At 42.0% G+C, this 25,617-nt stretch overlaps 1 protein-coding gene across 3 annotated transcripts in view; it reads left to right on the plus strand.

Moving 5' to 3' along the window:
• Positions 1–439: 439 nt before the first annotated feature.
• tbc1d22a (TBC1 domain family, member 22a) overlaps positions 440–25,617 on the plus strand; it is a 237,953-nt gene continuing 212,775 nt past the window's right edge. For 2 of the 3 annotated variants that reach the window (XM_042334835.1, XM_042334834.1), the window contains exons 1-4: positions 440–769; positions 3,772–3,828; positions 5,645–5,985; positions 8,841–9,023. In XM_042334835.1, the coding sequence (XP_042190769.1) occupies positions 708–769; positions 3,772–3,828; positions 5,645–5,985; positions 8,841–9,023 (643 nt within the window). In that variant the 5' untranslated portion in view covers positions 440–707. The remainder of the gene's footprint in view (positions 770–3,771; positions 3,829–5,644; positions 5,986–8,840; positions 9,024–25,617) is intronic. The other variant, XM_007890990.2, reaches the window with a different exon arrangement.

The following is a 25,617-nucleotide window of genomic DNA, read 5'->3' on the forward strand; positions in this document are numbered from 1 at the left end:
CACAAACAGTCGTAGATTGAAAATGACCAATTTATTATTGTTTTTGGTTTTTGGAGGGATTATTATTAGGCTCTGTGTGGAGTAAGGAAACTTGCCCAAGGTTTCGCCCTCTGCCTGGAATTGAACTCAGGTCTCTCACTTGCAAAGCGAGTGCTCTAACCACTGAGCTACAGGACTCCATTGGAACATGTTGAGGGTGGGCGGGAAGCCGGTGTCCTGGGCTGGTTCTTATTGGGTGAGTGTGTGTGAGAGGCGGGGCTTGGGCTGTGGTTGTGCGTGTGGCGGGGGGGGGGTGAGGGGGGGGGGTGTGTCCGTTTGTGTGTGTGCGCGCGGGGGGGCGCGGGGTAGGCTCTGAACGTCAAATCGCGCGTGACCAGTGCCGGCGCGTGACGTCCGACAGTGACGTATGGAGGGACGTCACCCAGGCCTTGGGGGCGGGGCAGAGAGCGAGAGAGAGAGAGAAGGGGAGACGGCGCCTCTGATTGGCCAAGTGGTTACCTCGGATATTCCCGTTGATGGTCGGGATGTCTCCTGGACGCGGCAACATGGCGCCTCTCGGGGAGTGAGGCAGAGGCGCCTCCAATGGGGACAGCCCTCGGTGCGGGTTCGCGGCCGCTTTCAAGTGCTTAACTCTCTGTCTAGTCCGTGAGAGTGAGTGAGCGCGCGCGGGAGCATCGCTGCAGGAAGCTGGAATTTCGGGCAGAAATATGTCAGGCGAGGCCGGCAAGAGGCAGTTCTGGAAGAGGAATGTGTCCAAGGTCCCCGGAAGGTTCGTGAACTGTTTGCTCGGGAAGCCCGGGTCAGGCGGGCGGAGGCGCCCTCCCCTCGGGACCGTGTGCTGGAATCAGTGCCGGGGGTGGGCAGGGGGCGGCCAGGCCGCTACCGGGGCTGCAGCGGTACGTCAGGCCTGAGAACCTCAGCAAACACTGGGGGAGGAGGAGGAGGAGGTGTCGGGAGAATCCACATCCTGAACTTTTTCAAACTACAAACTCGTCACAGTCCCAAACTTTCTGTCCCCCCGTCAGGTGTCTGTCAGACTGAGCCGCCACCCGTCCCCATCGCCCCTGAGTGACGGAATCAGGAGTGTGGTTTTCCAGTTTATCTCAGAATAATAATACCTGTTCAAGGACTGTTTCGCCACTACGTTCCCACCCATTTATATGGGATGGTGAATAGATTTGAGATCGATGACTAAAGGAGCCCAAAGTCGTCTGATAGAATATGGTGGCCGATAGCACCTCGATATTTGTTTTGCAGTAATGTGATTCATTTTTTTAAAAACAAATTTACGGCCATTTACTATACATACATAAGCATTTGAAATCAGAATTCGACCATGAGAGGAGGCCATTCGGTCCACTAAGCATATGCTGGTACTGGCTCCTCCACTAGATTTAAGTTACTCCGATGCCAATTCTTTCCTATCCACCCATGTCCTTTTATTTTCCACTTCAAATGTTTGGCCAGTGGATGTTTAAATGTTTTGGTCTCAGACACAAATTAGTCACTTGTGGCAAATCATTCAATGTTCTAACATCTCTCTGTGTAAAAACGTTTCTGCAAAACTCTTCCAGTGATAATTTTGAGCTTATGTCCCCCTCCCTAGGAATTTACAAATCAGTAGAAACCACATTTTACTACAACCACCATTAGTGGCTCCCACTCTGGAACTCCATTCTGAAGCCACTCTGACTCGCTCACTCCTTACCCAAGTTCAAGGCTCATCTCAAAACATACTTATTTGATTGTGTGTTTAGTCATTATCCCCCGCTCCACCCTCTTCAATTCCCAAACCAGCTCAGGTGTCCAGCCAGCAGTGTCAAGCACTTTGAGACTTTCTCCTGACCTGAAAAATACTATATAAAGATAACTTGTTTTGTATCCTCTCAGAACTTTCAAAATATTGAAGAACTCTTTAGATCCCTTTTTATTCATCCTATTTCAATAAAAAGAACCCTAAACACTGTAATTATATGCCTTAAATCCTGGGAAAGTGTTTTTGAATCTGCATTGCCCCCTTCCCATAGTTCTAACCTTTTCTGTAATGGGGTGCTCCAAACTTGCATGCAGAACTTCAATTTGGCCAAAAATATTTTGTACGAATTTAAAATAGCTTACTTATTTTAATGAGTTTCTATTTATGAAATAAATAAGCATGCTTTTTGTCCTGTTTATGAAGAGTACAGTGCAATAATTATTGAATATACTGTATGTTATTTTAATCAGATGACTCGTGCTTTCCACTGCACAGTTTAAAGTTAGTACCTTAATTATAACAACAACAACAAGATTCCATTTATTGAGCGCCTTTCACGTCGGGAGGACGTCCCAAGGCGCTGTACAGTTGGGTCAGGGCCCGAGCAGGGGGGAAATGGTCAGGGGGAGGGAAGGGAGGGAGCGAGGAGGGGGTAGAGAGTCGAGAGGAGAGCTGAAGGCACGGTCAAAGAGAAAGGTCTTGAGACCGGCCTTGAAGGAGGAAAGGGAGGAGGCGGCGAAGGCACTGGGGGATAGAGTTCCAGAGCCTTGGGGCTGAGAGGCTGAAGGCCCGGCCACTGATGGTTGGGGCGGGGGATGTGGAGCAGACCGGAGCCAGAGGAACGGAGGGTACGGGTGGGTAGGTAGGGAGATAGTAGGTCGGAGAGGTAGGAGGGAGCAAGGCCGTGAATGGCCTTGTGGGTGAGGATCTTGAATTCGAGCAATAGGAGCAACAGGATCTGAATTTCTTTTAAAATCTTTATGTACATGACTGAGGCATTCTGGTTCTGATTTGGCATAGGAACTAATTACATCTACCTCTGTGCTCATCACTGTACTAATTTGAAATATTGCAAATGCCAGCCACTCCCAATCTCTTGTCAGCAGTTTCTGCTTCAATTTTACACTTTTTACTCCTCCTTGCTCTCTCTCTCACACACCCTATCAAAAGTTCTCCTTTGGATTGGATTTTGAGAAAATCTACAAATACACGTACATGTTGTTTATAAACAATGAATAACATGCAGATGTATGTATTGATTATAGCAAATATATACAGTACAGTGTTTCTATTTTTGTTTCTCAAATCTCTAAAATGTTATTGAAAGAAAGGTCTCAGTAATAGGAGACTGCTGACAAGTATTCAAAATGGCAATGAGTAATCTATGGCAAAGTTACATTAGTTGATAATAAGTGGGGAATCTTGAGTTAATTTGTAGATTTGGCTTATTTGTTTTAAATTGTATTGTTAAATATATGTTTTTTTGGAATTGGTATGCATTTATTTTCCTCAGAAAAATCTGTCCTTGAATAATTGTTCCTTGATTCTTCAATTGCTAGTCAATTTAATTAATGGACTTTGCCATTTGTAACATCTCATCTAAATTTACAAGAATGTATCTCCTGTTCCCTCACTAATTGTATTCATTTAGCATGGGGGATTGTAATGCACATGGGTGCATTGGACAGTAGCCAGAACATTGAACAATTACTGTGTGGACCAATGAGTACATTCTTATCAATGCGTAGTAGTGTTCACAGGTTGGTTGCTTACCTGTCTGGTCTATGGAATTCATATGACCAGGAATTGTTTTCACATTGCCCCAGCTTGTACTGTTTTTGTGTAGCAAAAAAATAAACTCGGCATCATTAAATTAATTTTAATTAATGGGAAGTATTTTGTGCTGTCATCTTTTTTAAAGTTTGATAATCTCTACTGTTTAAAATGCTTACATTACTAGAATTTACTGATCACCATGTTTTATAGACATTAAACTGTGCTTCCATCTTTTGCAGTATACAACATGTATATGGAGCTCAGCATCCTCCATTTGATCCTCTGCTACATGCAAAGTATGTATAATGCGCTGTGTATTTGTTTTGAATGCTGGAAATGCTTTAATGCACGTTGAACACTACTTTCTCCTGATAAACCCTTTGAACACTGAATTTTTCAACGTTAGACACTTTAGACTCTAGAACAGAAGTAGAACAGAAAGTAATAATGTTTCATGGGCATTTGTTTATGTTTATCTTGTAATCTTCAATCCCATTCCTAAGCATCTTTATTTTTAAAACAATTAACAAGCATTAGTCCACTCATATTGGAAATTCGTTCAACATATTTACTATTGGAAAGAAGTAAATTTTGCATTTATGTTCTGAGCTCTCTTAGGTACTCTGTTTATATGTGCGCTTATGCTTGCTGAATAAAGATGTCAGTGATTTAAAATGGTACTTTTAACTTGTTTTGCCCAGTGTCAGTAATAGGCACTTTTGAATCCTAACTTCTCAAAAGCGTAGTGCTCATATATTTGGGCAGAAGTCATATTCTGTCTGTTATTGCACTATATGTTGAAAGTCTCATTCCCTCAGTTTTTCTGAGGTGTTTAAACGATTTAAGGTGACAATTCTGTTTGATCCACTTATCTAATCAGAGTAACAATACTTCTGCCACTTAATTGGTGGGTTCAAGTTGGAGCTGCTGTCAGAGGAAGTGGAATGGAAGGAGGAAAAGAAGAAAGCAGTGTTAGCAACATCACATTAAATAACTGTTGACAACTACTTCTCCCACAATTTTTTTTTACAGTATATCAAAATGAGATCAGAAAGGTTGATGACTTTGACTGTTTTCAACACTAAGTGAAGAGTTTAGCAATTCATCTGTTAATTAGTCACCTACTTCATGGCTACATGTGGGAGATTGCTGGTGCAAATTGGCTGATGCCTTCACCCACAAAACACAGTTACTTCACTTTACGCTATATCCTGTGAAATGCTTTGGGATCTTTTCCTGACATGGAAGGCGCTAGGCAAGGATTACTATTAAGTTACTGTATAGTCCATGTAATTTATTATATTTATAAAATATTCTTCAAATGAAGAACAGGTGAAGACATGATGGTGGCATGTAGAAAACTATATGTTAGTTCTGTTCTGGCAGGTACTGGATGTTGGTAGACCTTAAGACAAAAGAAGCTGAAAATGGCATCATTGGTGACTTTTTAGGACTCAGAAGGGAAACAGTTATAATTTTAGTAACAAACACTGCATTACAATGGAGTCACTCACTGTAACAGCAATGTTTGTTGTCATAAACTTAAGATCTTTTCCTAATATAACTGTTCTTAAACAGTGAGATTTTATACAACGCTAAAATCCAAGAAATTCAAAGCCAAATCCACATTTTGAGATTGATCTTGTTTGACAAGAGATTTGAGTGATGTGACAATATGCAAAAGTAAGCTTGATTTGTCTCCATTTGACTGGGAACCAAGGGTGCTATAACCACAAAACTACTGCATTACGTCATGTATTTCATTTATCATGTATAATTTTTCTGATGTAATTGAGAATTGTCACTGCACAAGAGCAGTTGTGTTGAGGATAAAGCGTTTGTAATTTTGTAGTACAAACACTTAATAATTAGGGTGGTGATCACATAACATTTTCTCATGGACATGGGGCACTCAAATTGATGAGAGGAAATGTTAATTCTCTACTCCAAGAGCTGAAATTTATAGTGTTTTTTGAAAAAATCACTTATGGTCACCTCACCATAGAAATAAGCTTCTCTATTGCTGAGTTTCATTTGAAAAAGGTTGCCCCAGTTAAAATTCATACCAGGTGTTGCTTCATTGACCATTTGTGTTTCTTTTTGTCCCAACAGTTTATTTAAAGCAAATACAAAGACACTGTCAACAGCAGTAAAGACAAAGAAAGTTACCACTTTCCAAGAATTTGAAAGTATTACCAGTGATGCTTGGGATGCTGGTGATGACGATGATGATGACCTCTTGGCTATGGCTGCTGAAAACCTGAACACCGATGTTGTAATGGAAACAGCCAATAAAGTAATTCAGAATCACAGCAAGCTGCAGGAACAGAAGCAGCAGGATGAACAAGTAGAGGCAACACCGGAACAATTACATAGTCCAGACCCAGCAGAATGCAGTATAATTGACAAAATTGTGAAGTCTAACAGTGAAGCGCAGCTTGACACATCAACAGGTTAGTTGTCAAGATATTATTACAAATGTGAATTAAGCAACTTGACATTTTAATTGAAGTCTTATTAAAACATTCTAAAGGGAGGAGAATGACTTCGAAAAAAATAGTTTTTTTAGTTGCTTACTTGGTAAAATGCGAAATCATACAATTGAAATAATTTTTTTTATCACACCACGGCCAGCAAATTAGCAACCATTGTTGACAATCTAGCCAGTTGTGATTTTGCTGTTGAAAGTCTGTTTGATTTGCATGAATCAAGGAACATTTAAATATTTAGTAATTAATGATAGAGAGGATACCATTATAATCGCACATTGAAATATGCACTTTGTGAAGAACAGAAAAGCACCACCTTAAGTGATTTATTTGCTAACTAAAGATCTTCCCCATGAGCAAGGCGAAGCCAGAGAAGTATCAAAGAAGCTGGTGGGCCACATAATGGTAATGGCGGTGAAACAACAATCTATTCTCAGTATGGAATCCTGCACAACAACGGTTGGCTTTATTGCTTATCTCTTTTCCCCCTGGGTTGCCACTTATTCCATGATGCTATCGTGTTGCTCATGATTGGCCTCCCTTTTGCCGTTGTCTGCACAATCAGTAACAAGTATCTATATTATACATCTAGATTTTACATGTATTTTATTAGATATTACTTGCAATGTGCTCCAGTCCGGAACTGCCCATAATACAGCACACAAATGGCAATTGATTTGAGTCATCAGGGTAATGATTGTGGGAAATGGAAAATAATTCATCCTGGTGTATTCAGGTTTTGCCTTTTCGAGGTTGTGGGTTGAGACATGTTTGCAACAAAATAATAAAGTGTATTTCAGCGTACCTTACTTGTACAGTTACTAACCTTAAAGTATTACTGATCCTGGTTGACAACATGCGGATGAAATGTTCCATTCACCATCTCTGACATTCTTCCCCCTGATGATTAGCAACCTGCAACAAAAATACAGTGTATGATGAGAAAAGTGTAGATTTCACTTTAATTCATACTTAAACAAGAATTAGTCAACTGTGAGATTTAATTTGTTTACAGGCTCCCAGATGGAGCTTCACATTGCCTGCAGTGAGCATGGCATAGACCTCAGCAGAATGACTCAGTTTATCTTCCAGCAATAGTCTCATCTGCTGCAGATAACAGGAGCAATGTCCCAAACATTTCCAATGTATTGTAGAACAGTTGCATTTTGAATAAGCTTAGAATTTTGTAACAGCTTTATTGTCATCTGATTGAGTATCATTCAAGTGCAGAGAAAAAAAAGATCTTTAGCAGCATATGTGTAATTTTGCTAACATGGTTAAATGTTAAACTTGCTGGACCAGCAACTTTAAGACTTGTTAAAGGTCTATCAACAAATTAAATCAGAAATTTACTGAAGCATTGCAGCCCAAACAGATTTTTATAAATACCCTTATGCTAAAAATGATTCTATTTCACAATGTTGAAAATATTTGATATTCCTTCATTGGCAACATATTTTATTAATTTAGGCTTGGTTGCTCACAGATTTAGTATTTTATTAGATGCCTTTAAACTCAAATTTTTGGTGGAATTAACTTTTTTCTATTTTTCTCCACAATGCATTTGCTCTTCATCGAAGCTCTTTGCTTCGTAAACGTGGCACCTGAAGTAATGAATCATTTGTATTAACAGTATTGATAATATTTAGGATTTCATTTTTGGAGAAAATCTTAAACATTTAAAAAAAAGGAAAATTCTTGAGATTTAAATGCAGCCATAGTAACGATTAAATTGAAAACTTAATTGTTACATTTTGTAGTTTTGAACAGGTAACCCTTGCAGAATGTAGGTGGATTGACAGTAAAAGGAAATCTGTCCAGACAGATGCCAATTTAAATAACAACAACTTCCATTTATATAGCACCCTTTATGCAGGGTAATATTTCAGCATGACTTTCAAGGATTGGATTGGATGCCGAGCAAGATAGTGGGGGAAGGGGGAGGTGACCATAAATGTATTCAAAGTTTGAGGCAAGACTTAAAGGCAATGGTGGGACTGAAGTTGGAGGGAGGAGTTCAGAGGTTACGATTACAGGAACTGAAGGATGGGCAACCATTGATGAGCAAGGAATTGACACAAAACAGATAGCACTTGTGGAGAGTTGTCACAGACACAATATGCTGAATAGCCTTATTCTGAGGTGTTAAATTCTAGTGATTATCTAATATAGGTGTGAATGGGGATTGGTTGGGATATTTGCAATGTGTATAGTTCTTTTAGGTCTGGATTATCCAAATAATAATAATAATAATCCTTGCATTTGATATAGCGCTTTTCACGTTGGGAGGACGTCCCAAAGCGCTTCACAGAACACACTGTAAAGTGAATTGACTGTATATTTGTGGGTGAACGCAGCAGCCATTCGCGCACAGCAATGTCTCACAAACAGTCGTAGATTGAAAATGACCAATTTATTATTGTTTTTGGAGGGATTATTATGAGGCTCTGTGTGGAGTAAGGAAACTTGCCCAAGGTTTCGCCCTCTGCCTGGAATTGATCTCAGGTCTCTCACTTGCAAAGCGAGTGCTCTAACCACTGAGCTACAGGACTCCACGAAGGTGGTCCAACCTGTTCGCTGCTGAGGACTGGATGCTCTGTTTGAGACACGTCGCAGGCCAGATAAGCAATATTTTTGCGTCTCCCTTCCAGAAACATAACATAACATTTACGAATTACGGAGAGAGTGGGTGTGTCGGATGAAATGGGGGGGGGGAGGGGGGCAGATGCAGCCTGAGTGTCGCCAGTTGGACTACCCTGATGTAAATAGTATAAAACTGTTGATGTTAAATGTTCCTATTTGATTTTGTTCAATTTCAGGTTCAGATGGTTTTGAGAAGACTCCTCTGCAAAAACAGCAATCCCTGCCTTCTAGACCAACGATTCCACTGGTAGCAAGAATTACGGACCAGAATATATCAGATGCTCCATTAATGACAGAAAGAGAAATGTCTCGGCTAGAAAAATTCAGATATCTACTGGCAGAACCAAACACTGATCTAGGTAAGCCTCAAGTGCGAAAAAAAACACTCTGAAGATGATTATACTTTCATATAATAGTAGGAAAAGAGGCATTTTTAGTCCTGGATAAGTGCCTGAGATATATGTATGGAAAATGTTACGTAATATTTTAACTTGTTTGGTTTATTAACTAATCAACTTGTACCATATTTCATAGTTTTGCCATATTTTTAGATAATTCACTAGTGAGAATCGTCTAAAACCCTTTCTAAAACACAAATATCAAGAATTACATAAACTTCAACATCCTTTTCTTTGATATGTGGAGTCTTTTGTGCTGAATACTTTGGGCAAGAAATGTTTCATGCGGGTAAGTGCTACAATTTGATTGTGTGCCAATAGTGGCATTCAGCCTGTGTGAGCAACATTGTCAAAGTTAATGACTTGAAGAGTTTCTCACCCTTTTTGTTGACAAGGAAGCTTGGTTGGAAGGGTTATCGTAACCGACAAATGTGAACAAATTGAATTACAATGTAAATATGTTAATTGGTGAAATGATATTTAATACCAGAATTTGACACTATCAGGAGTTCTCAGATATCTTCCCCAAAGACATTGGGGAACTTACCCAGCTCGTATCCTAATGTCTTCAACATTCACTATTAAAATCAAAATTCGACCAGGGAAAACAAGTCAAGTTGATAACAATCCTTTACAATAGATTCATTCTTAGAACTGGTTCTAGCATTACGTACATTCTTTCTTTACTTAAAAGTGCTATATTCTGTAAATTTAAAAAAGCAGGTTTTCTGCAAATAATATTCATTTTGCAATTATTACAAATATTTTTGAATCTTCTAATGTCTGTTGGTGCCCTTTAGACTACTTAATAATATATCCTTTTCTGAGATAATTATGATATTGAATGTCCCTAAATCAAGTGAAGTAAACATTCAACAATTGTGTGAAAATAAATGTCAATTATAATAAATTATAATAATATTGGTGGTTGAAATCCAATATGAAACTGAAATGCTGGAAATCTATAGAAAAACAAGGAGCTCTGTTAGAGAAAGATGGACTATACTTTTTGGAATATCCTTCAAAATTGAAACCTTGAGTTGCAGGAGAATTATACGTTGAAATGGACAGGAACAGAAAAGACCTGTATGGTCCATCTGACCAAACCCAAAGTTAAGAAAAACTTGTATTACTCGATTTCTCAACCCCTGAATCCACTTCACCGTAAAACTATCCTAACTTCCTCATGATTTTACTGGTACAATACACTTCTGCCTTCTCTAGGTATTGCATTCCTCGCACACACTATTTTCTGTTTAAAGTACTTGTACAATTTGTGGGTGATAAATATAATTGTTAAAAGTTATCACTTACTGTGAGTTATGCTGCAACCCTTTTAACTACGTAGAATAGATTATATTTTGTCATGCTGAGATATCTCAAAAATGCGTTTGTGCACCAGTCCAATAATATGCTACACAAGCATAATGGAGGATTGTTGGACAAACACTATGTCAAACTCGCTTCACTTTTCAAGGATTGTGATGGGATCTTTAATGTCCACATTAGTCCTCAGATGGTACGTTAGTCCTCTGATTAACATCCCATCTGAAGGATGGCATCTCTGACATGCAGTCCTCTGCTAGTACTGCACTGGAGTGTCAACTAAGACTGTGAGGCTTCAGTCCAAAAGCGGTTGATGCAGAGGAATGAGGGCTACTAACTGAACCAGGCATCAATTAATCAAGGTATCATTTTCTCTCTTTGCTGCACATTGTGCTATTTGTTTCACCAAACTTTCTACCACTCTAAATCTTCTTGCTTGTTGTCTTGTAGACTAATTCCAGTTAAATATTCCTGCTGTTTGTTCTTCTTCCTCATTCTCAACTCTCTTCATTTGCACTGGGCATTCTCAAATACCTCAATCAAATGACCATTATTCATATTGAGTCTTAAAAGTAAGTATTAACAGCAACAACTTGCACTTATATTGCACCCTTCAAGCAGAATAGCATTTCAAAGAGCTTAACAGTGGCGGAGCCTGACTCTGAGGTGAGGGGGTGGTAGCCGTAAGCACGGTCGAAGAGTAAGGTTTTCAGGTGGGTCTTGAAAAAGGTGAGAGAGGGGGCAAGGTGGAGGGATTGAGGGAGAACGTTTCAGAGTTTCGCTGCATAGTGGCTGAAAGCGCGATCTCTGATGGTGGGGTGGAGTGTGCGAGGGACGAGCAGGAGACCGGTGCCAGTCGAGCGGGTGGTGGATTGTGAGTGAAAAGGTGAGACCATGGAGAGCATCACAGCTGAACCAGATATTGTCTTGACCCAATATGTAAACAGATGTTCCTTCAAGGCAGGGGCTCTTGATAACAATTTGGAATGATTTGGAATATAAGATAATTGACAAAAGAAACCAGAGGGGAGACAATGAGAATTTTTTTTTACCCAGAGAGTTGTTACCCAGAAGGTGGTAGAAGCAGATTCGATAATAGCTTTCGAAACGGAATTGGATAGGTACTTAAAAAGGAAAACATTACAGGACTATGGGATAAGAATGGTGGAGTGGAACAAGTTGATAACTCTTTCAAAGAGCTGGCACAGGCACGAGGTATCGAATGGCCTCCTGTGCTGTAAGAATCTATGATTCTATGACTGCCTTTTTAAATAATAATAATAATAAAAAGGTTTGCTCTCAACTCAAAAAGAGCTATAAGTTCATATGTTTGTTCTTTAAAAAACAAAAAAAAAATAGTCAACTTTGTTTCTTTCAATGGATTTGGCTCCATATGATTTTTATCATTAAATATGTACTGCTTAGAAACCTTATTTATAACTCATCTAAGTAAGACTTTATAGGAGCTCTTGTGAGAGAACTAGAATTGAATTAATTCCAGAAACCATGTTTAATTTGTACACATTGACTTGGACGTAGGAGGCAGAAAATCATATATTTATGTATGGATCAAAACACAGGGTTGAGGTAATAGATCACAATTGTGCTACTGATTAAGCAGGGATGTTAATAGGGGGATGACTGGAATTCCCTTTTTGGGATCGATGAGAGATTTCCTGGATCTTAAGGGCTGCCAGTAGGTTTCTATGGTTTTATCTGCAGGGAAGGGTTTTCATCTGTTTTCAGGATATCCCCAAACAAATAAAATCTGGCAGCAAAACTATCAAGTAAAATATACCAACGTAATTCTGTACACATAATGAAAATGCAACAGAACTGGAGAAATGCAAATATGAGCCATCAATATTCTGTCTTTACCCTCCACTAATGCGAGAGAGAAACCTTTGTCTCGCTCAGCATGAATCAAAGCAAGAATGGTACTGAATCCCTTGTTGGAATTAAAAAGGTAGATTAGAGAAACTGAATATGGAAAGCTTGCATGAAAACAATGCATTTAATTTTTAGAGATATCTAAGAAAAATTTGGCCCCATGTTCTAAATATAACAACAACAGACAAAATGACATTTGTAAAGCACCTTTCACGTCAGGAGGATGTCCCAAGACGCTGAAAAGTCAGGAAGCATTGGGGGAGGGGGGGGGGAGTTAGGATGAGGAGGGCAGAGAGGTATGAGAGTGGCTGAAGGCACTGTCGAAAAGGAGGGGCTTGAGTCATGCCTTGAAGGAGGCAAGGGAAGGAGCAAGGTGAAGGGATAGGGATAGAGTTTCAAACGGTGGGGGCAGAGAGGCTGAAAACCTGGCCGCTGATGTAAGGGGCCCGGGGGATATAGAGCAGGCCGGAGTCTGCTCAGTGGAGAGAGCGGACAGGTTGACGGGGTTAACAGGTCATAAAGGTAGACGGGGGGCAAGGTGTTGGAGGGCCTTGAAAGTGAGGACGAGGATTCTGAATTTATTCTCTGAGGGATGGGGAGCAGTGGAGCTGGGTGGGGATTATGGGGTCACAGAGTCTGGTGCTGGAGAAGACACAAGCTGCAGAGTTCTGGATGATCTGCAGTTTGTGGAGGAAAGAGTTGGTGAGGTCCACAAGGAGGGAGTTTCTGTAGTCGAGCCTTGAGGTGACGAATACGTGGATGAGGGTTTTGGCAGTCTAAGGTGTGAGGCAGTGGCAGAGTTGGGCAATGTTTCGGAGGTGGGGGAAGGCAGAGCGGGTCATAGAAAGGACATGGGGGAGAAAGGACAGCAGAGAGTCAAACAAGACACCCAGGTTCCTGACTCGCTTGGTGAGGTGGAGTGGGTGTCCGAGGATGCTGCCAGTGCCTGAGATGCAGAGGCACTGGGGTGAGCCAATCAGGAGAGCCTTGGTCTTGCTGACATTCAGCTGTAGAAAGTTAGCCCTCATCCAAGACTTGATGTCTGACAGGCAGTCTGCCAGAATGCCAGTTGTCCTGGAATCGAGGGTGGAGAGTTGGGTGTCATCCGGGTTTGTGTGTAAGTTGCGGATGATGTCACCAAGAGGTTGAAGAGAAGTGTAACAAGGACAGATTGTGATATCTGAGCTTGAGCAACAACAACAAGATTACATTTGTATAGCACCTTTCACGTCGGGAGGATGTCCCAAGGCACTGGACAGTGTACAGAAATCTGATTGGAGGGGTTCGTGAAGGGAGTGGTGGAAGAGGAAGGAGCGAAGCTGGGAAGCAACGACTCTTTTGAGGACCTTGGAAAGAAAAGGGAGGTTGGAGATGGGTCAGTAGTTAGAAAGCAGGGATGGGTCCAGAATTTTACACTGAGATTTGGCCCTCGCACCAACTATTTTATAATGTAAACAATAGATGTGCTTGTGCAGCTCACAGTGGAATCAGTTTTAAGTTGGAGTAGATGTGTAAGGTCACTGTTGAATGATTCAGAATGCACTAAATTGTTTAATGTCTGATCCCTGGTATAGATCGTAAGGCATAGTGTTCTACAACAACTGGCATTTGTATAGTGCTCTTCACACATGATAGCGTCTCGCAATCCTGTACAGTGGCAAGGTTGGATGCTGAGTAAGGGAAAAAATGGAAGTGACCTTGGCCATCCTCCAGTGACCTTTGCTGGAAAGTACACCTGGACGTTGATGACAGGAATTAAAATAGGAAATTTCATACTGCTGAACAGGGTTGTCAGAAATAAATGCTTTTGTAGGCAACAGTCAACCAAATACTAGCCCCCAAAATAGGCAGATATTATGCATTGGCTCCTATCGGAAGCACAGTGGCCAATTTAGCTTAGAGCTTTTGAAACTGTCGAAAAGGTCTTCAAAGGGTAAAAAAAAAGTTTTGAAGGTATAAATGAATAATTAGGCACCCTCCCATTTTTTTCATGCAGAGTACAACAAAAAACTAGGAAAAGTGTAAACGGTGAGGAGGACAGTAGAAGACTGCAAGAGGACGTAGACAGACTGGTAAAATGGGCAGACACACGGCAGATGAAATTTAATGCAGAGCAATGCGAAGTGATGCATTTTGGGAGGAAGAATGAGGAGAGGCAATATAAGCCGATGGTACAATCTTAAAGGGGGTGAAGGAACAGAGAGACGTTGGGGTTCATATAAGCAAATCTTTGAAGATGGCAGGACAGGTAGATAAAATGTTAAAAAAGCACATGGAATACTAGGCTTTATAAATAGGGGCAAAAAGAAGGTTATGATGAACCTTTTTAAAACACTGGTTAGGCCTCAGCTCGAGTACTGTGTTCAGTTCTGGGCACCACACTTTAGGAAGGATGTCAAGGCTTTGGAGAGGCTGCAAAGGAAATTTATCAGGATGGTTCCAGGAATGAGGGACTTCAGTTATTAGGAGATGCCGGAGAAACTAGGATTATTCTCCTTAGAGCAGAGAAGGTTAAGGGGAGATTTAATAGATGTGTTCAAAATTTTGAGGGTATTCGATAGGGTGAACAGGGAGAAACTGTTTCCATTGGCAGGTGGGTAGGTAACCAAAAGACACAGATTTAAAATAGTTGCCAAAAAGAACCAGAGAAGAAATGTTTTCACACAGTGAGTTGTTCGGATCTGTAAATGTATTGCCTGAAAGGGGGGGTGGAAGCCGATTTGATAACAACTTTCATGAGAAAAGTAGATAGATATTTGGGCAAGACAAATTTGAGGGCTATGGGGAGAGTGCGGGGGAGTGGGATTAATTTGGACAGCTGTTTCAAAGAGCTGGTACGGACATGATGGGCCGAATTGCCTGATTCTGTATGCTGTATGATTGCTGTATGATTCTAAAAACACTCCCAATTGGGTGTGAAACCGACCAACTGCTGCTGATTGCTGCTGATACGTAGACAAAACAAACTGCAGCTGAAAAATCACAGAGTTAAGAGCAAACATTTTATGAAGACGAACAATAGGCTACAGTTATTTTGAATAATACAAGATCTTTAATGTCAAACTGAATAGATTGATGGTATCTCGATTTAAAGTCTCATCTGAAGACTGGCACCCCTGAAAATGCAGTGCTCCTTGGTAGTGCACTAGAGTGTCAGTCTAATTGTGAATTTGAGCTTCAAACCCTAGGGAACTAATAATGGGCAGAAAAATCAGACTTTAACCACTTTAGCTCATGATGCATTGAATTGAGCATTTTCAGCATTTTTGTTAAGTGTTATTTTGTGTTTTGCTTCTCTGGGAGGTGTGGTCCAACCTTATGTCATCATCTTTGTTTAGATCTCTTGAAATGTAACAGTCTGAGCAGACTGCAGCAAATAGGAAAGTGGTTGCAGAAAAGATGCACACAAAATTGAATCAGAACAGTTAAGTTGTTTCCTCCAGCTGCGACTCCCAGTCCACTGATGTCCTGCCAGCTTGTTTGACAGACATCAAGGCCTGGATGAGCGCAAATTTTCTGCAGCTGAATGTTGGCAAGATGGAAGCCTTACGCTTTGGCTCCTGTCAATGTCTTCTCTCCTGCGGATTTGAACTCCTTAACCTCCCCGGGCTCTCCCTCAGACTCTTCGAACTCATGGACAATTTGGGCATCAGGTTCGATCCCCAGCTTTCCTTTCAAACCAACATTCATTCCCTGACCACGACCGCTTTTTCTCCATCATAACATAACATGTAGGAGCAGGAGTAGGCCATTCGGCCCTTCGAGCCTGCCCTGCCATTCAATCATGGCTGATCTTCTAATCTAACTCCAGCTAATAACCTAATCCTGCCTTATCCCCATATCCCTTAATCCCTTTTGCAATAAGAAATCCAACTATCTCAGTCTTGAATATGTTCAAGGACTGAGCGTCAACAGCCCTTTGGGGTAGTGAGTTCCATATATTCACCACCCTTTGAGTGAAGAAGTTCTTCCTCAACTCAGTGCAAAAGGGCTGGCCTCTGATTTTAAGGTTGTGATCCCTGGTTTTAATTTCTCCAACCAGGGAAACAATCTCCCACTATCTACTCTATCATGCCCTTATAGGTTTCTATAAGATCCCCTCTAATTCTTCTATATTCTAGAGAATATAGGCCCAAATTGGTCAGCCTATCCTCGTAACTCATCCCCTTCATCTCTGGTACTAACCTAATAAATCTACGCTGTACCCCCTCCAAGGCAAGTACAACCTTCCTTAAAAAATAAGGAGACCAAAACTGCACACAGTATTCCAGGTGTGGTCTCACCGGGGCCCTATACAGTTGCAGCGAGACTTCCCTACTCTTATACTCTAATCCTTTCATAATGAATACTAAAATTCATTATTCATTAAAAAGGAGTCCTGTAGCTCAGTGGTTAGAGCACTCGCTTTGCAAGCGAGAGACCTGAGTTCAATTCCAGGCAGGGCGAAACCTTGTGCAAGTTTCCTTACTCCACACACCTAATAATAATCCCTCCAAAAACAATAATAAATTGGTCATTTTCAATCTACGACTGTTGGTGGGACATTGCTGTGCGCAATTGACTGCCGCCCACAAATATACAGTCGATTCACTTTACAGTATATTCTGTGAAGCGCTTTGGGACGTCCTCCCGACGTGAAAAGCGCTATATCAAATGCAAAGATTATTATTATTAAAATACCGTTCGCCTTCCTAATTGCTGCTGCACCTGCAGACTAACTTTCTGTGATTGGTGTAGAAGGACTCCCAAGTCCCTCTGGACGCTAACACATTCCAATCTCTCCCCTTCTAAAAAATAACCTGTTCTACTGTTTTTGCTACCTCGGTGGATGACTTCGCACGTCCCTACATTATACTTCATCTGCCACTTACCCTCCCAATCACCTAACCTATCTATGTCGCGCTGCATTTTTTTAAGGTTGTCCTCTGTGTTGACACTTCCTCCTAGTTTTGTGTCATCCGCGAATTTAGATATATTAACTTTGATGTCCTCATCTAGATCGTTGATGTAGATGGTAAATAGCTGAGGCCCAAGGACTGATCCTTGTGGCACTCCACTAGTCACATCCCGCCAATCTGAAAAGGACCCGTTTATCCCTACTCTTCGTTTCCTTCACGTTAACCATTCCCCAATCCACCTTAATATGCTCCCCCCAATTCCATGGGCCCTTAACTTTTATAATAATAATAATCCTTGCATTTGATATAGCGCTTTTCACGTCGGGAGGACGTCCCAAAGCGCTTCACAGAACACACTGTAAAGTGAATTGACTGTATATTTGTGGCTGAACGCGGCAGCCAATTGCGCACAGCAATGTCCCACAAACAGTCGTAGATTGAAAATGACCAATTTAATTATTGTTTTTTTTTTTTTTTTGGAGGGATTATTATTAGGCGTGTGGAGTAAGGAAACTTGCCCAAGGTTTCGCCCTCTGCCTGGAATTGAACTCAGGTCTCTCACTTGCAAAGCGAGTGCTCTAACCACTGAGCTACAGGACTCCACGACTTTTGGACTAACCTTTTATGCGGCACCTTATCAAATGCTTTCTGGAAGTCCAAATCGACCACATCCACTGATTCACCCTTATCTAGTTGACTGGAAATATCCTCAAAAAACTCTATGAGATTTGTCAATCCATGAAATGATCACATTGCCCAACTCAGTCACATTGCCTTCCTCTGTCCGTACCTCACAACCTTGGTCCACGCCTTCATCATTTCCTGGCTGGGCTATTCTAATGCCCCCTTTGCTGGTCTCCCCAGCTCCACCATACACAAAATACAATTAAATTCAAAACTCCACTGCCCCGGATCCTCACCCCCACGGAACTCCTTACCACCATCACACAAGTCCCTGCCAGGCTCCACTGGCTCCCAATCACCGAACAGATTGATTTCAAGATCCTCTCACTCATTTTCAAATCCGTTCATGCCCTCACACCTCCCTACCTACCTAACCTGCTTACCCTGCACTCCACCACCCACTGCCTCCACTCGGCTGGCTCTAGCCATCTTGTGCCCTCCGTTCCATCATCAATGGCTGTGCCTTCAGACACTTTGCCTTGAACCTTTGGAACTCTCCTCAATTACTCTGCGTTGCCCCCTCCTTCCCCACCTTCAAATCCCACCTAAAGATCTTCCTTTTCGATTGTGCTTATGGTCACCTCCCTCTCGCCCTGGCTTGTCAGACACGGCCACTGTGAAGTGCTCTGGGACCCTACCCCGTGTGAAATGTAAGTTGTTGTAAAGGGACTCCATCCCATGACTGAAACATTAACTGGACCCTTAGACTCCACTGTTGTGAAGTCTTTTGTCAGGGATCAGGAGAATGAATTTCAATTGGTTTTGGTCTCAGATAAATCAAGTAGTGCTTTTGCTCTGTGCTGGATGATTGTTACTTTGCTTCAAATTTGGTCAGTTCATCCCAAGGGAGTGCAGTAAACTCCAGTAAACGTCAAGCATTAAATATTTGGTTTCCATTTTCCTATTTCGATTCTTGCCCAACATATTCACACTTAGTTTATAAACAAAACCTACAATCCATCAACTTGATTTAAGGTTGATTAGTATAAAGCAAAATGGAGTTGAGAGAAGGAATGGATCAATCATTGCAACAAAAGTATCAAGTGAGGGAAGTAACATGTTGATGGAGAAGCTGAAATGTTTTTATAGTAAATGACATCATAAAAATGTTCTTGGCAATACGTTTACTGAATGTTGTAGTTTATAATATTAAACAAAATTGTATTGTGAGTCACTGATTGATTCTTTATGAAGATTTGCCTCGCACTGTCCTGCTCAATAACACCATCTAGTGGAGTCAAGTAAAACAAGTTAGGTTCAGATAACTATGCATGTGGCATTGATGATTCAGCTTTCCAGTTATGCACACTTAAATGTAACCTGAAATTGTCTTTTTTTAAATAAAAGAAGCTTAGAGGCTGTGCGATTACTTGAAGAAATGTAGCAATAGTGTGCACTAGAAGCGTATTTATAGAAAGGCTCTATGGGCAGAAATTATCTGTAATCTATTTTTAGGTTCCTTTGTTGTTTACCTGGGGGTATTTGTGAAAATATGTCATTGTGTTTTTCCTCTCTGTACATTTCCCTTTGTGATGACCAGGTAGACAGGATGTGCCTGAATTTGCTTGTGGTACTCTTGTGAATGGTTAGGGTAAATATGAGTTGCTGGTAGGATTTTTCCATTTTTGCTGTGCATAAGACCCTTACAGAATGGCTGCGAATCTTCCCACTTTGCTCCCTTGAGGCCAAAGTTCTGGTAAGTCTACTAAGTTCTAATAAATATAGTCAATTCACTTTACAGTATATTCTGTGAAGCACTTTGAGACATCTTGAAAACTTGATAAGGCGCTATATCAAATGCAAGGATTATTACTATTAAGTAGGATGGTCCTAGCTTGACATGCAGTCGGAAGCTTGTCAGTGTTCACAACGACAAACTGTCTGGCCTTAGTTGTTTACACTCTCGAAGTACTGCAATTCACATTTTGGGTCTTCAAGCCTTAAACTAAGGCCAGACAGTTTGTTTGTTGGCAAGAGTTAACTCTTGCCAACAAAACTTCATGGTCACTTCCTTGTGGAATCTTGTAGTTTAGAGGTTAGAGCACTTGCTTCGCAAGCAAGAGGACCTGGGTTTGATTCCAGGGCAGGGTGAAATGTTAGGCAAGTTTCCTTACTCCAGTTGGATTAGTTGATTGGCGATCGCTAATCAGGGGGTAATAATCCCTTCAAAAAAAAATAATGATTTGGTCACTCAATCCACGACTGCTTGTGGGACACTGCTGTGCGCAATTGGCTGCCTTGCTTTGCCCAGAAAATATACAGTCAATTCACTTTACAGTATACTCTTGTGAAGTGCTTTGAGACGTCTCGAAGACGTGATAATGCACTATATCAAATGCAAGGATTATTATTTATTTTTATTTGACTGGTTCAAATTCTACCTTTCGCACCATCTCCAATTTCTCCACGAACAGCTTCTCCGCCAGCCCCCGCATCATCTTTTGCAGTGTTCCTCAGGGCTCTGTCCTCGGTCCTCTCCTCTTCAATATCTACATGCTCCCTCGAGGTGACATCATCCACAGACAAGGGGTCAACTTCCACAAGACATCCAACTCTATCTCTCTGCCGCCACCCTCGATTCAAAGATCACTGCTGTCCTGACTGAATGTCTGTCAAACATCAAATTCTGGATAAGAGCCAATTTATTTCCAGTTGAATGTCAACAAGACTGAGGCCCTCCTGATTGGCTACGGTCAATGCCTTCATACCTCTGGTCCTGGCAGCATTATCTTCCATGGATGCGTACTTCACCTCACTGATCCAATCTGGCTAGACAAAAAGGATTTAGACCGTGGTGTCTTGTTTGACCCCTCAACTGACCTTTCTATCCCACATCTGTTCATGACCCACTCTTCCTTTCCCCCTTCTCTGAAACATCGTTTGGCTCCGCCACTGACTCTCCCCTCAGGTCGGCAAGACCCTCATCCATGCATTACTTGGATCTAGGCTCGACTATGCCAATTCCCAGCTGGTCGGCCTTCTCAACTCTTCCCTCCACAAGCTGCAGATCATTCAGAACTCTGTGACCCTATCACTCCCACTCGCTCGGCTCCACTGGTTCCCCAACCCCCAGAGGATAGAGTTCAAAATGCTTGTCCTCAAAGCTCTCCATGGCCTTGCACCTTCCTAGTATCTTGCTAACTCCACCTTGACCTCTCTGCTCAGCCGACTCCAACCTGCTCCACGTCCCCTGCCCAGTTTGCCCCACCATTGGCGGTCGGGCCGTCAGCTTCTCTGCCCTCAACCATTGGAACTCCACCAACAGTACCTTCGCTCCACTCCCTCCCTTGCCTCCTTCAAGACATGTCTCAAGACCATCCTCTTTGACCACACCTTTGGTCACCCTCCTGGATCCCAACCCCCCGCTTGTTGTTGTTAGGAGGAGCTGAACAAGGTGTCTCTCTGGGAAGAGTGCTCACTTCACTCCTGACATAGAAATTTCTATGCATATGTGGAACTCAGTAGTTTGGTTTAGATACTTATAAGCATAGTCATTGATTTCCATGTGCATGAGTACCCACTCACCAAAATGGTATTTTCACCCCAAAAATCAGTGTTTTAACCAAACATGTGATTGATATAAATTCAGCAACCCATTAGCTCTAGAACATGGAGGGAAATAAAGCAATGACATCAGAATTAAGTAGCTAATATGCCTTTAATAATAATCCTTGCATTTGATATAGTGCCTTATCACATCTTTGAGACGTCTCAAAGCTATTCTTAATGTCTTGAGAATTTAGATTTTCTATTCAAGTAAAATCTTCATCACCTGTTTGTTATTATTTCAGACTGTACAAAGCAACTTTGTTTTGTTGGAAATGTGGGTTAGTCATGGATTATTCCAACTAACAGGCTTTTTTGACTTGTTGACCAGCTGGTATATTGTGTCTTATTTATCTCACAACATGTNAAAAAAACAAGCAAACAGGATACAAGTTGTGACTGAAAATTTGAAAGCAGTGCAAATATTTGGAGCAAAGTAACCATAATGAAGCTAACATGTGTTAACATCTAAGAATCTATTAGTGTAGAGCATAAATTAAATATCCTGGTTTAAAAGCTAGGCCTTATTTATTGTTGAGTTTCTTGCCACATGAAAGTGGAAAATGGCTACTTGTTTGCAATCTCAAATGAAGCATGGGAATGATGTACTTTGCCTTCTGGCAACATCGAATGTGAGAATCGGCAGTTGTCATGCGTAGAAATCAAAAAGGATATTAAATTTGTAGCAGTATTTCCATTTGTAAGCCAGGCCTGGCCGAAAACCATTCTAGAAGCTTCTGAAGCATGACGGAATTAACTGCAGATGCTTCAAAGATATCAAGAACAAGATTGTAACAAAATCTGAAACCATTTCATCAGATGATCAATGTTTTCAGTGTTCATATGATCAGAAAGTAGGGCAGTTCTCTAAATTACAAAACTCTGAATGTAGGAACTGCCATCATACATTTTGTTAGTTAAAGATGATTTTTAAATAAAGCTTCTGGTGCTTTGCCACGATAATCAAATCAAAAATATGAGGACAAATCATCCAGGTTTATATCAACAAACAAGATATAGGTTTGGCAGAAATTGAGGAGTTAGCTTGTCTTTTTTTATTCAGGATTGATGTGTGATCCAGGGAGACTTAAAAGGTGAACTGGATGTGGGTGTCTGTGGTATGTGGCGGTGTATAGAAGGATTTGTTTTTTAAAAAAAGCAATTTCCTCTATAACTGGTTGCTCTTTGAAACTGAAGATGGCTGTCCACACAGTGAGATTGTGCATGAATTTGTTTATAGTGTAGAAGCTGCTGTTCTTACAGCAGCCACACACTTTGGTAGCAAGCAGTGTAACCTGGTGTCAAGGAATAACCAAGAAGATCAGACCACCTGCTAACAGCACTAGCAGAAACCATTAATATGGTTAATGAAAGTGATCTGCCAATCAACTAACAACCAGGTTCCTGTTTGCTGCAAGATAAACAGAGGCATTTGGATTAAGGAGACTTGCCTAAGGTTTTGCCCAGCCCAAGATTCAAACCCAGGTTCATTTGCTTGCGAGGTGAGCTAACCACTTTGCTTTGGGACTCCTCGCTGAGAGAAATAACCATGAGTGCAATGCTCCAATGTTGATCTATCACTCAAAATCAGCCTAATTTTACATCTCGATATCTTTTGGTTAATGCTTTAGAGTGGAGTGCTGTGGCGTAGTGGTTAGTGCGCTTGCCTTGCAAGCGAGAGGACCCGGGTTTGATTCTCGGGTGGGGCGAAGCGTTAGGCAAGTTTCCCTACTCGACACTCTTCTGATTACCTCGCAGTAAGTAGGAACACGGTTGTTAGTCGATTGGCGGATCGTTTTTCAGGGGGTAATGATCCCTTATAACAAATTGGCCACTCAATCCACGACTGTTGGTGGGACACTCCTGTGTGTAATTGGGTACCGGGTTTCGCCCCCACAAATTATATAGTCAATTAATTTTACATTATATTCTGTAAAGCGCTTTGAGATGTCTCAATGACATGATAAGGCGCTGTATCAAATGCAAGGATTATTATTATCTGAGATTCTGTAAGTGAGTCAGGGATTTTTATAGAACATCATTTTAATTAGACACTGGACTTTCTTTCCAGACTTGACTTCTTATCCTACAAAATATGTTTGAATCTATTATAATAATTCGGAGCAAACTCCGTACCCACATCTCACCAGTTCTGGCCAGGCTCCACATCACCGAATGGATGACTTCAAGATCCTCACATTTGTGTTCAAATCCATTCACTTCCTGGCACCTCCCTACCTTTCTGACCTCCTCACTACTCAATCCAGAACCCGGATCCTCCACTTGACTGACACTGGTCTCCTGTTCGTCCTCTGCCCCACCATCGAAGGTCGCGCTTCCAGCCACTATGCCTCAAAACTCTGGAACACTCTCCCCCAATCCCTACTCCTTGCCCCATCTCTCCCCTCTTTCAAGTCCCACCTGAAAATTTTCTTCTTCGACCATGCTTACGGCCACCTCCCCGCGGCTTGGAGTCAGGCTCCGCGCTCTGCTTGGAGGGTGCTAAATAAGTGCAAGTTGTTGTTGTATTCTGAAAGTAGACTTTGTTTGGTATTGGTATTCCTTTTTGTTCCATTTGTTCTGCACATTGGCCCTGCAGTCATGGTAGCAGTGGTAAGAAAGTATCAATGTTTCTCATAACACCATCATCACAGACTGAATCTGTTGACCAGCAAATAACTAACATTTTCCATCTGATGTTACAATTCTTGTGCTCTTGGGAATTGGGATCTTAAGCCTTAAGATCACAACTCAAAGAGCGTAAGAATAATTTGTTGTGCAAAATGGACTTTCTTTTTTTATCTGTAACATTCTTCAGCAATGGATACTCTCTGAGAATGAATACATAATTGCAGATTTTGTCTGGACATGCGTAGTTTTCAGACTTTCTATTCACTTGAAATTGGTTTGAGGCAACATAAGTTTCCTTCAGTGGGAACTGTCATCAGCTATTTGAAGGATGATACTTTGAGCCAGTAATTTGGACTGATTGAAAATCTGAGGTGAAAGTATGGTTTCTCTCACTGTACTGATTCATCCTATCTCCTTGGTATAATTCCTGACATAACAAGTGTCATAATTGTCAAATCAATATTTATATTTTTTAATACATTTTGGCCACCTTGTGCGCTACATGAACGATGCAAGTTCTGGGAAATGCTAAACTATCCCAATTTGGTTGTTATCAAGCAACCTAAGATTCAGCACAGTCTCTGTACTCTGTCCTTGGTCCCCTCCTCTTCACCCTCTACATGCTCCCCCTTGGTGACATCATCCGCAGACCTGGGGTTAACTTCCACATGTATGCGGATGACACCCAACTCTACCTTTCCTCCTCTACCTCAACTCCACGACCACCGATGTCCTGACAGCTGCCTGTCCGACATCGAGTCCTGGACGAGAGACAACTTTCTTCAGCTCAACGTGCGAAAAACCGAGGCCCTCCTGATTGGCTCACGTCAGCGCCTCCGCACCTCAGGCGCTGACACCATCAGCATCCAAGGCTGCACTCTCCACCTCTCAAAGCCAGTCAGGAACCTCGGCGTTTTGTTCGACCCTGAGCTGTCCTTTCTCCCTCACATCCGCACCACAACTGGCATTCCATCACCTCCGGAACATCGCCAGACTACGCCATTACCCACCCCTCACGCTGCTGAAACCCTGGTTCACGCCTTTGTCACCTCAAGGCTGGACTACGGGAACTCTCTCCTCGCCGGCCTTCCCGCCACCTCCCTCCACAAGCTGCAGGTCATTCAGAACTCTGCAGCTCGTGTACTGTCCCGCACCAGGCTTCGGGACCACATCACTCCCACCCTCGCTCGCCTCCACTGGCTCCCCATCCCCCAGAGGATTGATTTCAAGATCCTCATCCTCACCTACAAGGCCATTCACGGCCTTGCTCCCTCCTACCTCTCCAACCTACTATCCCCCTACCTACCTGCCCGTACCCTCCGTTCCTCTGGCTCCGGTCTGCTCCACGTCCCCCGCCCCAACCGCCCTACCATCGGTGGTCGGGCCTTCAGCCTCTCAGCCCCCAGACTCTGGAACTCCATCCCCCAGTGCCTTCGCCGCCTCCTCCCTTTCCTCCTTCAAGGCCGGTCTCAAAACCTTTCTCTTTGACCGTGCCTTCAGCTCCCCTCTCGACTCTCTTCCCCCTCCTCACTCCCTCCCTTCCCTCCCCTCACCCTGACCATTTCCCCCCTGCTCGGGTC

Source organism: Callorhinchus milii, unplaced genomic scaffold (assembly GCF_018977255.1).
Source record: "Callorhinchus milii isolate IMCB2004 unplaced genomic scaffold, IMCB_Cmil_1.0 Scaffold5, whole genome shotgun sequence".
Lineage (NCBI taxonomy): Eukaryota > Metazoa > Chordata > Chondrichthyes > Chimaeriformes > Callorhinchidae > Callorhinchus > Callorhinchus milii.